Genomic DNA, 14,991 nt, shown 5'->3' with positions numbered 1-14,991 from the left:
TGCAATCAGCAGAAGCACCAAAACTAAATTTGATTTACCCAACAGCCCAACTAAACTGTACAAGAACAGTGCCCAGTGACTTGCTGCGCCAGTCAGCCAGAAACAGCTGAGGGCAGCCCAGCATCCTGTAAAGATCAAATGGTCTGGAAGATGTCGTCCACCTTGTGATGTCCCTCCACCTCAGCCCAGAGCAGAGCAGCGCAACCCTGCCCTCAGGGACACGTGGCTTCCAGGGACAGCGGGGACCAAGCTTGCACAGCCAAACCCACCGTGTTCAGCAGCTCCTCCCAGCCCACAACCCTCAGTCCTGTTAGCAAGGAGGGGGGAAGTAGAAATAATCACTCTTCTGTAACTTTGTATTTTTCTTTCTATTATTAATCACTCTTCCATGGAGGCAATAAATATCACAAGTTGTCTACACAGATCCAATTGTTGCATGGTAACTAATGGGTGAGTTTAGTCTGTCCTGACCTACAAGGCAGGGTGTGGAGGAAGAACAAGGTCTGCTTAGAAAGAAAAGAGAGCATGAATAAAGACAAGAACATAGAATCCAGACTAGTTTTTGTGAGGACCTGTGCTGTTTTATGTTTGCATAAACCTCTTGAAAAGAATTCCATACTTTGACAAGTAAACTCTGAAAAGTTAAAACCACAATAGAAATAACTTGTCTTCTCTTTCAGATTTTGGTCCTTTCGTAAGAATGTTTAGAAGTCTGCTTTTCTGCACGTTTCTTTCATTAGTTTCTCATAACATTTGGATTATATGCCTTCCAGATTGAGCATAGCTTTACATTGGCTGCTTCTTCACTCTGTTCTCACTTCAGATACTTGTATTGTGGGCAACATTCAGTTTTATCAGTCCAGATGGATGGTCCCCAAATCATGAGAGATTTGAAAGAGAAAGCACATCTTGATTCTTTTAATGATGAGAAATGAATATTGACATTGCAAGGTCAACTTTTAATTCTGTTTCATGGAAAGCTGCACACTTTTGTGCTTTAAGAATCTGTCACACTATAATGTAATTTCAAGAAAAAGTTTTAATTTGGGGCTCATTCTTAAAAAGAAAGACACAACCAAGTCATGATCTGCTACTCTTGACTCCCCGGTCTCCACAGTGGCCCCTTTAACTGACAGGATTTCTTTTATCTTACTGCTTGTTTTGTATTCTTCCTTCCGTGCTATCTCAGAACTCAATTTCAAAATTGATGTTTAAGGTGTTGTGGCAGATGCACCTACCCCTCCCACCAGCCAAACCAGCAGTAGTTTGGTTCAGGCTCCAGAGCAGGTAAAGGTCTAAGCTGTAGCCAGGCCAAGAACTCCTTTTGGGAAACTCACAAGGAAGCAGAGCAGCGCATTGAACACTGGTATGTTGTGGGCGCTGCGAGTCTCGTGCAGACCTTTCCTACTGTATGCAATTTGACTAAGAGTCAACCACTTCATTCTATAAATATGACAGCCCAAGTGAGCCCACTTTGAGCTCTCTCTGCCAAATAAGCTGGCTGCATGGCAATGGTTTTATTACTCACAGGTCAGTGGATGAGCTCAATTTAAGTTTCATGTCAATCACTTAAGTAAATGCATACTAAATATAATGAATCATCTAGAAGTATAAGGTTGTATGATTTTTAATGTACTCTCTACTTCATGTTACTTAGTAAGCTGCATTTGCTGAAATCTTAAGCTGTAAAGTTCTGCTCATATTTACCAAAAGCAACTACAAACTACAAGTTGCAACTGCAAGATTAGCCTGTTTTGCACTTCACTGAGAAAAAAAAGATTTATTCAGACAAAACAGCACCCACAAGGCTATAGACTATAAACAATGTCTACAGCTACACAAAACAAAGGCACATGTGAGATCAGTGAAAAGGATCCAATGAGAAGCAAGAAGACCCCGAAGTGAAATATTGCTATTGGACTGCATCATGATATGAATGGTTTGTAGAGATAAAGTCTTTGGTTTTCTATGGTCAGGTTGTACCTCTGCACAGGTGCCCAGCTTGAGCCAACCCTCCTGCTGTTCTACTTCATTATTATTTTTTTTTTTCCTGAGAATTTTGTTTCCTGAAAATCTGCTCTGCATAAAGTTATCAGGCCTTGCCTGGAAAGTTGCCTCTGGAGTTCTAAATATAGACTCCAGAGCAAACGGTTATCAGGGAGGGAACGCCTGAAAGTTTGCATTCACGAACAGGTACTGGCACCTGGAGAGAAGGTAAGCAGCATTCGGTTTGGCATATTTCCCCCATGCAGTAAATAATAGTGTGAACCTGCCCCTGAACTCTTTTAAGTCGCACTTCTCTTAGAGAAATCCACACATTGTTCTGCAGTAAGCAGAACCCTAAATTACTCACTTGCGACACATGTCCTGCTGAATTTGGCCCTTTGGAGCCTTCTTCTTTCTCTTTTTTTTCCTCTAACATTTATGGCTCGCTTTATAATATCCTGCTCTTCCAACTTTGTGTCATTTCTAATGTTTAAGAATGCAGTTTACTTAAAGCAGGTAAGTAAAGTGCTGGTTCTACAAGTAGCTTTGTATGTAAAGCAATGTGCTTGATTTTTTTAAATCATTATTTTATTTTGCACTTAACTACACTTTACTATAAAGTTGATGAACTCCTATAAAGTTGATAAGACTAGCGATGTGCTTGATCTAACAAGGCCTCCTAGATTCTAGCAGGAGTGCAAGTTATTAACAAACATAAATCAGTTCTTTGGATCTGGGTGCTGTGTAGGAGTCATGCCTGCATTCAGCGAAACATCTGTTTTCCAGATGCGGGACCACCTACAGTAACTGTCAGCCCAATTGCTTTATGCTCCCAAACGAGCCAGAGAATTACTTCTCAAGAATCTCTACAGACCTTGAAAATTCAGCCTATGAACTCCTGTTTACTTTTGTTATTGAAAAGAGCCCTTCTTGAGGGGAAATAAATCCTAAGAGTGAATATTATTTTAGTATTTTATATTATTTCAGTCAACAGAATTGCAGAAATATCCAGGTTGGAAGGGGCCTCTGGAGGTTATCTAGTTGAATATCCTGCTCAAAGCAAGGCTATTAAATTCAGGTTGCTTGAGGCTTTGTCCACTCAGGTCTCAAAAACCTCTACAGAGGAAGATTCTGCAGCCTCCTTCAGCATGACTGTCCTTAAGGTGAATTTTTTTCTCATTCTATCAGTAAAACTCCTGGTTCTGTCTTCTCAGTAACCTCCTTGTCAATACCGGCAGGCTGCTCCTTCTCCCAGCTGAAGTGGTGCCCACAGCCCCTCTCAAACAGCAAGTGCTCCAGCCTGTGACCATCTTGGTGTTCTCGGCTGAACTCACTGCAGTTTGTCGATAATTTTCCATATCAGGATTGCTCTACTGGAGAGTTCCAAACCAGGCGTCATATTCCACATACAGGCAAACAAGAGCTACATACCCAATCCCTTCCTAATAATCTACTCTGTGTTCCTCTTGATACCCCCTGGGATGCCATGAGCCCTCACAGCTGACAGGTGCTCCCTTGGCTCCTGTTCTGCCACTGACCTCTGGAGGTTATCTAGTTTAATATCCTGCTCAAAGCAAGGCTCAAAGCAAGGTCCCCCCATCCAGCCCAGCAGGGACAGTCAGTAAGCTCCCGGACCCCCTTCAGTATTGTCCCAGAGGGCTGGTCACTCCTAGGTGAAGGACTTTGCATTTGTTCTCATTTAACTCCATGAGCCTTACTTATCTAATATCAAGTAACAAAATACAATAAAGTTACTTTCTAAAGAACTTAAACAGCTGAACAATCAAATAAAAAACAGGGTTACAGATTTTCTGTTATTAGAAAACTTAGTGATTGCCTGACGTTTGCTGCCCTCCATAGGTTATTGTTATTATAGTTCCAAAGATGATGTTTTACTCTGGAAAGCATTGCTTCACTGCAATAATAATATTGCAGGAAAGATCTACTGTTGTTATTTTGTGTTAGCAACACAGCATAAAATAAAATACTGTAAATAAATACTGTACTTAGTTATAGTGTGCTGCTATGAAACATCAGTATCAACAGGACACAAACACAAAATTCTGCATTGGAGGACAGGTCAGTGCAAAATTAATTCAGTATAAGGTTTCAGTACAGACATACATGTTTAGTTATCTCTCTAAAACATAACTGCCTTCTGGGTGAGCAGCCCATACATGGGCTTGGTACCAGAGAAGATGTTGTGTTTGATGGTGGAATAGTGATTACTAGAAACAGGCTATGAAAGAAAAATATTCCAAAAATAGGACAAAAAAACAATTGGAGGAAGAAACAGACTTTTCAAGGGATACAGGCACTACTTTATATACATGGCAGATACTCTGACTTATATAAAGTAAAATTGATCTTCAGGAAGGACATACTGTAATTGCTCCAGACAAAGGAAATAATAATACAGTACTAATAATACTGTACTAATAACATACAGCAAGCAGGAAGGAGTAGGCCCCAGCATGGCCTCAGTGCTGCATCCCCACTGTCAATTTGTCTCATGGAAACCACGTACTGGCACAAAAGGAGCATGAACTAACACAAAACCTAAATGTGTAAAACACAAAACACTTATGTAAATTATTTTTCCCAGACAAAATAAAGAAATTCTGGGGTCCGTAAGGTGAAGTGGGGAGTGGAGGTATCTTCCCGGCCACTGGCCCAGGCCTTTCTTATCACCTCACTCATTAGGGAGGGTTTGCCTTTGCATTGAGACCAGTTGCATAAAAAATACTCATTCTGCAAGCAAGTTTGAACAGAAGTATGAGCAGTTTGGCTATTCTAGGGATGAAGTGCTTTTACATAGTTAAAGCATCCTTCTTGTGAAATTTCCTCATTTTGCTGATTCAAATAGTTTATGTAAGATGTGAAACGTGCTCCTCTGTCACGGCCTGCCACCTTCCACCATATGTTGAAACAATCTGCAGAAACAACTTGGAAATGAAAGTTTGTGGATGCTACGTGAGCAATTAGCATATGTGAAATTTGTAAAACGGTTCGCATCTTATGTGAAAAACTTCTGAGGCTCCGCAGATCAAAGTTACTAAAAATCACAGCTTGAGACACAAGTTTCTGTGAGGGCACTGAGCAACTGATCATTTCTTTCAGAGAACTGAGGTGAAGGGAGGTTACTGCAGAAGGAAGGGTAAGTAGGAAGGAAGTAGAGAGTCATGGAAAATGGAAGAAGCGTCCCATCTAAAAATGAGGGCCTGAGAAAGCAAGAAGTTATTATAATCTTATTCCTTATGTAATTTATTATAAAGTACCAAACAAGTAACTGAAGTGGCAGTCTTATGCTGATTTGGTAAAACAGAATAACGGTCACTGATGAGGTTAAAGGTGTTGAGGTTGTTCTAGAGTTGAAAAGCAATGTATTGTGAAATCCTCTGAGTAAGGTTATTTATCTTTACAGTTCAAGTTCACACCCACCAGGGCGGAGATAAACCCTGCGAGTTTTGACCAACAGTGGGTTTGCTAATGAAATACCGTACCTGAAACGACTTCCTTTACGTGTTTAAAGGGAAGCAAGCGTAGAGACTGGCGAGTTAGAAAAACCGAAACGATCCAAAGCCTTGCTGAGAACAGAGGGAGAATCCGCGCAACTCCGGGCGGGGACCCTGTGAAATGCCCAGAGACGGCGGCAGGACCAGCCGCAGATCGGGCGCTCCGCCGGGCAGGGGCAGTCTGACGGGCAGCAAGAGGCGCGGACGGCCCGGCTGAAAGCCGGCGCTTTCTGTTTTCCTCACGTTGTTGGCGCTCGTTAACGTACAACCGCCTCAGAGGCGTGGACAGCACCCCGCGAGTGCCCGGGGGCGCTACGGAGACGAGCAGCGTGTGCCGAGCGGGGACTGAGGCCCGCAGGACAGGCCGGGGACAGATTCCGGGACCCGACGGCCCCCTCAGCGCTGAGCGGCGGGAACGTGGCCCGCGCGCCCCCGCCGTTTACCCCGCGGCACGCGCACTGCCCAACAGCCGCCCGCGCGGCAGCTACGCGCATGCGCGGGAGGGGCGGTGCTTGCCGCGGGGGCCACCCTCGCGCGCCCGGAACCTGTGCTGGTGGCTGCCGGCAGCCGCCCGGACCGCAATCGGGGCTGGAGCGCCGCGCTCGAACACCCAGGGGCCGGCGTCGTTCCGGAGTAGGTGGCTGTTGGTCCTGCCGCCGGGAGGGACGCGCAGCGGGGCTGAGCCAGGCTGCCCCGGTCGGCGCTGCGGCCAGCAGGCAGGGACGGGCGCTTGGGTCTCCCCGGCTGCACTCTCGGCAGGCTCCCCTGGGGCAGGCGGCGGCATGGACGCCTCCCCGGTTTGTCGCAGCGGGTGATGCCGCCTTCCGGCGGGCAGGGGAGACGGGGTCGCGCGCAGTGGCGGCGGGAGCCGATGGGAGCGGTGGCGGTTAGTGGCGGGGCCCGAGCGGGGAGTCTGGGGAGGAGAGAAGCGGGAGGACACGGGCTTCTCTGCCCTGTTGTGGTTGGTCGGTGGCCGAGGGCTGGCCAGTTGATTGGGTGGGAGCCGTGTCAGTCACTCTCCTCATCCTCCCCTCCCCCAGGCATCTGGCAACAGGCGCTGTCTGGGGCGGCGGGGTCGGCTGGGCCGGGGGCTCCCCGCTCCCGCCGGGTGCCCCCCGGCCCCGTGGGCGCGGAGCCTGGCCCGTGGCCTTCCTTGGGGAAGGGCTGGAGAGGGTGAGCCCGGTGCGGAGCTGGATCCCAGGCCCTGCTGCCGGCCTGGGGTTGGGGGGAGGCGGGTGGCCCCGGGCCCGGGGATTGGATCGCTTTGGGTGTCCTGCGGCCTGTTTCTTAATTACCTTCTGATTCTTCCTTTGTCTTTCCTACCCTCCCCTCTCCTTCCCCAGGCTCTGTGGGGTTTCCTGAGTTTCGTTGTGTTTTTTTTTTTTTTTTTTAAACTCGGTGAGATCATCTTGCCTGGAGGCTGCAATGTGACAGAAATGCTAAATAGCCGTGTCGCTCGGGGAGGCTGCCTCATCTAAACTCCATAGTCGTCTCACTTGCAATCAGGTGATAGTCTTTGAGAAGATGAATACCTAATGGAATCGGGGGTAGTAATACCTGGAAAGAGGCCAAAACTTAAAAGCACAAGGTATATATTGCTTAGAGAAAACGAATATGAATCTTCGACAATGGACCAGAGTAACTATCAATTAAGAACTAAAGGAGTTAGGCTGAAAATTCTAGAAAATGTAGATAAATTGTTGGCATGTGGCACCTTTTTCTTCACAAAGAGGGTAATTCTGAGTCATAACTGGATTTCAGTTTAAGTTTTTTACATCTTTGTAGTTAATACCCTTCCAATTTTCAATACTGTGAAATATTTTACATGCCAAAGTACTTAATTTTGATGCAGTTAATACCCTTCAACTTTCACTACTCTAAAACATTTTAAGTGCAAAAGTACTTAGTTTTTATGGCGTTTGATAAATACAGATAGTAGTTGTCATCTGTGCAGTTATGTTAAACAGATGGGACGGCCGAACACTTCACACTTCTTACGGTTTTTAAATGAGTCATTTAAAGAGTGTGACTAATCATCCTACCATACAGTTGTCAACAAAACAGTAATTCTTTTCTACCACCCACAAAATCTGAAGAAGAGATTTTGAGATTTTTCTGTGTATGAGGAAAGTAAAGGATCTCACTTTTTAACAACGGTTTAAATTTAGATTGAGGGGGACTACACGTGATCAACTTTTCATCTTAAGAATTTGTAGGTAATTTTTTTATGTGCAGCAATATGGTGAGATAACCAGAAAGCCGGTGAACTTACTGTGGTCATTGTCAGGCAAAAAGTAATACGTTAATTGTCTTAAGGCTTTCATCTAAATAGCAATCTTACCTGAAACTAAATGAATTTTAACTGGCCTCTTTCCCCTCCTTGCTTTACCTGTGTCAAGCTGTAAGTCACCTGGGACAGAAGCGCTTTAATATTGGGCATTTTTATCGTAATAGTCAAGTGATGGGTGTCATGAGGTTAATAATAGCACTAACCGAAGCAGGGTAGGGGCAGGAATTGCATTTGTTTTGAGGAAACCAGGGTAGTAAAACAAAAAGCTGGCTGAGAAACTTGTGTTTAGAAATGTGATGCGAGAAGTGACCTGATTTGAACACAGCCTTTGTAGGACCTGGAAGTCAGTGATTCCCTACAGCTTGCCAGGCTGAGCCAAGAGGGTGATAGTAAATCTAAAAGCCCCTCAAATAATATCTGTTGAAGAGGAGATACTCAGGTTCAATTTCTTTTCAGTCAAGTGAGTTAAAAGAGCATTGAAATGCAATATTGGCCACAGGAGGTAACTGAGTGGAAAGATTGGGAAGGGCGGCTTAGAAGTGCAGTTACATATGGAGGGGAGAAGTAGCATATGGGGTGGAAAATTAGGAGACCAAGGATGCATCAGAATGGATCCCACAAAGAACATAAGAAAGGTATATTAAATGTATTGCAGCTTCTGCTGTTGGCAAATACATTTTCTGATTCTTCATATCTTTTGGCACCATTGATAAATATTTACTCTTTATTGAATGTATGTCTAATAGTTGATTTGGTCTATTTGTTGTCTCATCGCCTTTCCTGTTAAGACTAATTACTGATTGGGAGTGTGCTGAGAATGCTTTTTTATATTTTTCCCATAATTAATACTTGAAGTGACTTTGATATGTTGGTGAATTGACAAAAAAAAAAACCCTTTATTTTCACATGTAAGCAGAACGGTGCTGTATGGTTGGGTTTTTTTGGCCTGATGATCTCCTCTAGAGAAGTGATCCCTTCTGTTGGGTGTCTGCCTCAGCAGGTGTTGTAGACGGCTTTTGCTGAACGGGAAGCCCCATTGAAAGGGTGACAGTTCACTTTCTCTTCTTTCAAATTTAATGTTGAGGAACAGATTTTCTTTAGGAAATAAGAAAGTTGGGGTGTGGTCCAAGAGCTGATTGGTCCAGGACTGAGTCCTAACCAGAGCAAGCTGGTAATGACACAGGAATCAACACAGGAGGTGATGCCTCTTTCTGATACTGTAAGGTTATTCATGCCTTCTATTGGTGTGGTCACACTGGTTAAATATTTGGAAAGTATTGAAGAATTGTGGGTAAAGTATAGCTATTTCTCTTTTACATGCGTTTCCTGGAGAGGAGTATCCTTTTGTTAGCTAATCATTGGTTTAGAGATCACAAGGAAAACAAACCAGTAGTGTCAGAACATCAAAAGAGAGTCAGTTCCGGCAAAAATGTATCTGTAGTTTTTGTGCTATGTGAGGGATGGTACCGATGGACATGCTAATGTAGTCTTACCTGCTTATCGCTAAATGTTTCAAGTGGAAGATTGTCTTCTCTAAAGCAGAAGTCTACACTAGGTAATAACAGTCAAATAATTACAGAACAGTGTTTTGAATGACATTTTAGCTTTTAAAATACTTCATGCTGCTGCTGTATTTTACTTGGGAGAAGAGAAATAGATTTTTATATTATTCTTTTAACTTTCTAGAATACCCTTATTTAGCTAAAAAAAATAAAATCTGTCATTGGTCTTTTATTTTAAAGTTGCTCTACCAACTGGTTTGTCCTTTCAGTGAGCAAGAAGGACTTCTGGCTATTTTTGAGCAAGCTAGAAGCAAAATACTTGCATAATAAATTCCAGTGTTGATTTGGCAAGGAACATGGAGCTTGGTTCATCTTAATCATCTTTAGCTACTACTAAACTAATTTCATTGAAAATGCTGGGAACTTGTTACTGTAAATTAGGTAAATTCTTAACATAATTAGTGTGCACTCTAACCTTCTGGTTTTGTTCAGGACATCCTGGCATTGTCATTATGGATCGCTCTCGGCACCGTGCAGGGAACGGCAATGAGCAGGCATCTTCACGTGAGCATAGTCGTGAAAATGAGAGACAACGACAGCTGGAGCGCCTCAGTAGGGAGGAGGCCTATTACCAGTTCATTAATGAACTCAATGAAGAAGACTACAGGTTAATGAGAGACCGCAACCTGCTTGGCACTCCTGGTAAGATGTGGTACCTTCAGCAGAAAAGATGTAATGTGAAGTAACACTCCCGCTGTCAGACAGACATCACATGTGGTTGTCTGACTCAGGTAGCCTGATTATGTCTGTGGCTTTGTAGAAAGGAGCAAAACCTCCATTTCCTGACAGCGATATTCAGTAAAAATTAACAACTTAAATAGATACTAAAGCTAGACTAAAAATATAACTCCTTCAAATGTAATGTCTTCATGTACAGGTAATATCCAAACTCAAGTAATTCACATCTGGTACACTAAAGTATATCTCTTGGTATGTGGCAATTTTATGGGCCTCCGAGTTGTTGCTGCATGTAGCTCTGAGTCTTTGCTGGAAGCTGGCATGCTCTTGACACACATTCGGCATCTTTTTCCCCCTGTGCTAGTACCTGCTCCCTCTGTTATCTGTGTACCTGCATTAGAATCTCACAGTAGAGCTGTTTTCAGTTTCATTGATTTTTACCTTATTTCTGGAGATTTTACGTCAAGATAGAAAATATTGTTAGTTCTGCATGTCTGTATTGAGGCAATAATAATGTCTTATTTAACAGTATTATCAAAACATAAATTATTTCAGGGGAAATAACAGCAGAAGAGTTGCAGCAACGCTTGGAGGGGGCTAAGGAGCGTCTGGCATCACAGACTGATCTGGATAACAGAGAAGGTGAAGGCAGAACTGTTGGAGGTAAACATTTTTCATTCATATGTGTATATATACACATAGTATGTGGTGCATAAATATGTTCTGTACAGATACTTGAGAGAAATGCTGTTGGATTTCAGTATCAGCCATTTCGAGTCTTGTTCTTCCATTGTGCCCCTGTGGAATGTTTTCAAAGTAAGAGAAGTTTCCTAATGATTTGAAAATAAACTTGAAGTACTTAATGAAAACTGATTTATGTAATCCATAAATTAATTTCTCCTCTTTTTCTGGTTTCCCTTTGCTAGTATACTTGATAGCACAGAAAAAATTATATTCCTGCAATTCTTAAAAAGTTTTATCATGTATTAGGGAAGTTGGAGCGGGAAATAAGTTAACTGGGAAACAGTTAACTGCTCCACTGTTGTTTGGTTCTGTTTTTTCATTTCCATTTATTTCAATGGAGTGAGGCTTGCATTATGTGCACAATCTGCCTTTGCTTCCTCAGCAATATTGGCTTAATCATTTGGCCAATTCTAGTCAGATTTAGAAGCGGAATAGACAACTTGGAAACAGAGATACCCAAGTTCTTGCACGTTTCATGAAAGTAGGGAGATGATGGAGTACAGAGAGCTTAACCTGATCCCTTCAAGGGAAAACCTTCACTGTGATCATGACCACTGGCTTTCTTTATACACTTAGTTAGCACTGACCTCAACAGTTGTCTTGAGCTTGGACTTGGAGGAGATTTGGGAATGGAGTTGTAGGTATTGTAGTAGGAAAAGAGTATACTTTCACAAAAGGACCACATCTGTTGAAACCATGCATCATTTATTCCTCTGCATATAGAAAACAAATTTTTAAGATGTTTTCCAAAAGAAATCAAAATCTCTCTTACTTTTCCTTGCTTTGTCAAAATTAGTTGACTTAGGATAGCTTAATTGATAGCTTAAGTGAGGGACAGATATTGGACAAATACAACTAACTTTGGACTGCCTAAATCTGAACACTTTCTCAGGGGAAGCCACCTGGCCATATTAGTTTCTTGGTGTATCTGCTGGTGAGACAAAAATTCTAGGCAAAACTGATGAGTTTTGCAGATGTTTTTACATAAAGCATATTTTCAGCAGAATTACATTAGCACAGCAAGGTAGCTGTCCTGCTACTGTAACATTTCTGAAGTGGCCCAGCCACATAGAAGATTTGGAGTACATCGTAGTATGCTGAGCGTGCAGTTGGATGAATGTTTGCCATTCTTTGTTTCTCTCAGATTCTGATGTTCTTGGAGAAAACTCAAATGGTGACTCTCTGCTTGAAATGCTGAACACATTTCGTCGCACAGGAAATACCACTCGCAGTGGACAGAGCGGGAACCAAACCTGGAGGGCTGTGAGTCGAACAAATCCAAACAGTGGGGAGTTTCGATTTAGCCTTGAAATCAACATAAACCATGAGCATAACAGTTTTGAAACTGCCAGTGAGGAGTATGTGGGTATAGATAGTAACAGAACGCATTTAGAAAGGAGACATCAAAGAGCTGTCAGTCCGGTACCCCCAAGAACGAGAAGCAGGACCACAAGAGAGGCAAACAGTGAGGCTTCAAGCACTGCAAGGACCAGGTCTTTAAGAAGTACCATGGCACAGAGCTCTGAAGCAGCCACTCATCCGATCTCAGGGAGGTTCAGGAGCAGAACAAGGGAGTTGACAGGCCGTTCCCAAACAAATACTACACGTAATAATTCAGCATCTTCTCGTGAGCAAAGAGAAATGCCAGAAAGAGGTACTTCAACAAGAGTCACAAGAGGTAGAGCTAGAACTAATGCTCAGATGAATACAAACCAAAGACTAGAAATTCTGCGGCTGAGGTCTACTTTAAGTAGTCGAAGCCGCTCTCCGCTGCAAAGGCAAGGTGGCACTGCCCATTCAGAGGAACATGGGCAGAGGCAGGATAGAAATGCACAGCAAGTCAACAGAAGTAGGAGACAAACAGCTCAGCCTTCTCCCCAGCCTGCTGAAGAACAAGCAAGAGTTAACCCTCAGACACCCCAGCTTTCCAGTGTAGCTCCATCCTTGGGAATAACTTTGGAAGAAGAGGAATCTAGTAGGCCAGTAGCTGCTCTTAGAAGGCATCCAACAATTACATTAGATCTTCAGGTGAGAAGAATTCGTCCTGGAGAAAACAGAGATCGGGACAGTATTGCCAGTAGAACTCGTTCTAGAGTAGGAATGGCAGAAAACACAGTTACCTTTGAAAGTGACAGTGGGGGATTTCGGCGTACAATATCACGATCGGAACGTGCAGGTATTCGAACCTATGTTAGCACTATACGAATACCTCTTCGTCGGATTTCAGAAACTGGGCTTGGTGAACCTTCATCAGTGGCTCTTCGATCAATCCTTAGACAAATTATGACAGGCTTTGGAGAACTGAATTCTTTAATGGAAACGGAATCTAACTCAGAAGTGCAAAGAGGTGGTCATCACTTACCAGATGTACAGTCAGAGCAGAACAGCTCAAGTTCAGCAAACAATAGCAGTGATCTAAGTGAGGTTGCATCTAGAAATGTGCATGCGGCGGAAGGCAGCAGGGAAACACGTGGGCAGAGTGATAATATTCAACACTATGGTCGCAGTAATGACAACCAAGATAACAGGCAGTCTCAAGATGCTAACAACCTAGTGGAGAATGGAACGCTGCCCATACTTCGACTTGCCCACTTCTTCTTGCTGAGTGAAGATGATGATGATGATCGTTTAAGAGGTTTAACCAAAGAGCAGATTGACAATCTTTCTACGCGGAACTATGGGGATATTCACACTGAAAATGAAATAAGTAAAACCTGTAGCGTTTGCATTAATGAGTATGTAACAGGGAACAAGCTAAGGCAGTTACCTTGTATGCATGAGTTTCATATCCATTGTATTGATCGCTGGCTTTCTGAAAACTCCACTTGCCCAATTTGTCGGCAGCCTGTATTGGGGTCTAATGCCACAGACAATGGCTAGAATTATTTCGGCTGTTCAGTCCTCAAGGATTTGCTTCTGCTCTATTTATGATAAGCCAGATGGAATTAATTTACTTACATAGGGGTCCATTTGTGGGGCAGTTTTGTTAAATTTCTTTAAAAATAAAAGGAAACTTGTCTAAAACTAGCAATGTAAATACTATTTTTCTCCAAGTGCAGATCTAGGAGTACACATAGAACCAAATGATATTGGTAAAGTTTATATTTTTTTAAGTAATTTTGTTATGCTAAGCACTTTTGTAAATACAGAAATGCAATAGTTAACCAGTCCTGCTTAATGTATTTTTTTTTTTTTTAATGGTGTAATGGACTCACTTTATTTAGATTACTAATTGTTTCACACAGACCTACCACTGTGTTGAAAAATTAGTGTCTAAATAGCCATTCATTAGGTTTTTGTTCTAAGAACAATTTCTTTTACAAAGAGTTTCTTGCTGGACATATTTGCTAAAGATATTTAAGTTACTTGAAGTGCTCATTTAATAGACAGTATATTTTTTTTAACATTGAAATATCCTTTCCAAGAACTTGCCAATTTGGTTCTATTTAAAAAAATTTATGGCAGTTTTTGCATGTGGTTTCACACAATGCTTAAGGCTGATGAGTTCATATTCAAAAGTGGCTGGGTTAGTGACATTATAAAATGTACATAATTAAATGCTGTCTTTGACAATCCCTGTCTTTTCAATGCAGGCAGCAATCACATCAATTCTAATTCCAAGAGGGCGTGTCTTACTGAACATGGTATTTGCTCAAAGAATAAATGAGCACTGAGGAAGCCTTTTTACTCTTCCAAATTACTCAATTGATATTCATGGGTTTTTAACTGCCTTAGTTTAAAGGGGGAAATATTTCCTTGGCCATTATATTGTCTACAATATGCATGATTTGTGCATCCTACTTAGAAAAACAAAACAGAGCCTTGAAGTGCTTTTGTACGGAAATTTAAGGTACACATATTAGTCCTCTTAAAACATGTCTGAGGACCAAATGGCAAAAGACACTAAAAAGGGCAAAATAAGCTTCCTTTGAAGTCCCCAGATTACTGTATAATTAGATATTAAACTTTATACCAATAACTTATAAAGAAATAAAATTGCAAATTAAATAATTGAGGCTTTGTGTGAATTACTGTTGAGACATATTGTATAGATTGGTAATAAGATTTATCGTTCTTGATGTTCAGTCTCAGTTTTCACTTTATTCTTTCCCTGGTTTTCCCCAGCGTGTACGTGTGTTTCCACAATGTGTGTGTTAGCTGCTGTGGTAGATAAAAATGCAAGGCTAAGCACTCCTGGAGCTTCTGCGAGCAAGCT

General features: G+C 42.4%; 2 protein-coding genes across 7 annotated transcripts in view; one reads left to right on the top strand and one right to left on the bottom strand.

Annotated features, from left to right (window-relative positions):
- CDK8 (cyclin dependent kinase 8) overlaps nucleotides 1–5,963 on the bottom strand; it is an 88,937-nt gene extending 82,974 nt beyond the window's left edge. The window contains exon 1 of the mRNA XM_065050527.1: nucleotides 5,490–5,963. The gene's annotated coding sequence lies outside the window, so the exon portion shown is untranslated. The remainder of the gene's footprint in view (nucleotides 1–5,489) is intronic.
- Nucleotides 5,964–6,024: 61 nt separating this feature from the next.
- Nucleotides 6,025–14,786, top strand: RNF6 (ring finger protein 6). Of its 6 annotated transcripts, none has more exons than XM_065050462.1 (4): nucleotides 6,025–6,134; nucleotides 9,786–9,995; nucleotides 10,587–10,694; nucleotides 11,920–14,786. In XM_065050462.1, the coding sequence occupies exons 2-4, from the start codon at nucleotides 9,806–9,808 to the stop codon at nucleotides 13,653–13,655; spliced, it is 2,034 nt and encodes a 677-aa protein (XP_064906534.1). In that variant the 5' UTR covers nucleotides 6,025–6,134; nucleotides 9,786–9,805; the 3' UTR covers nucleotides 13,656–14,786. The 6 variants fall into 6 exon arrangements, with proteins under 6 accessions (XP_064906534.1, XP_064906546.1, XP_021141883.1 ...); XM_065050474.1 differs by lacking the exon at nucleotides 6,025–6,134 and adding an exon at nucleotides 6,141–6,387; XM_021286208.2 differs by lacking the exon at nucleotides 6,025–6,134 and adding an exon at nucleotides 6,543–6,674.
- Nucleotides 14,787–14,991: the final 205 nt, after the last annotated feature.

Source organism: Columba livia, chromosome 1 (genome assembly GCF_036013475.1).
Source record: "Columba livia isolate bColLiv1 breed racing homer chromosome 1, bColLiv1.pat.W.v2, whole genome shotgun sequence".
NCBI lineage: Eukaryota > Metazoa > Chordata > Aves > Columbiformes > Columbidae > Columba > Columba livia.
This window is presented reverse-complemented; position numbering and strand designations above follow the sequence as displayed.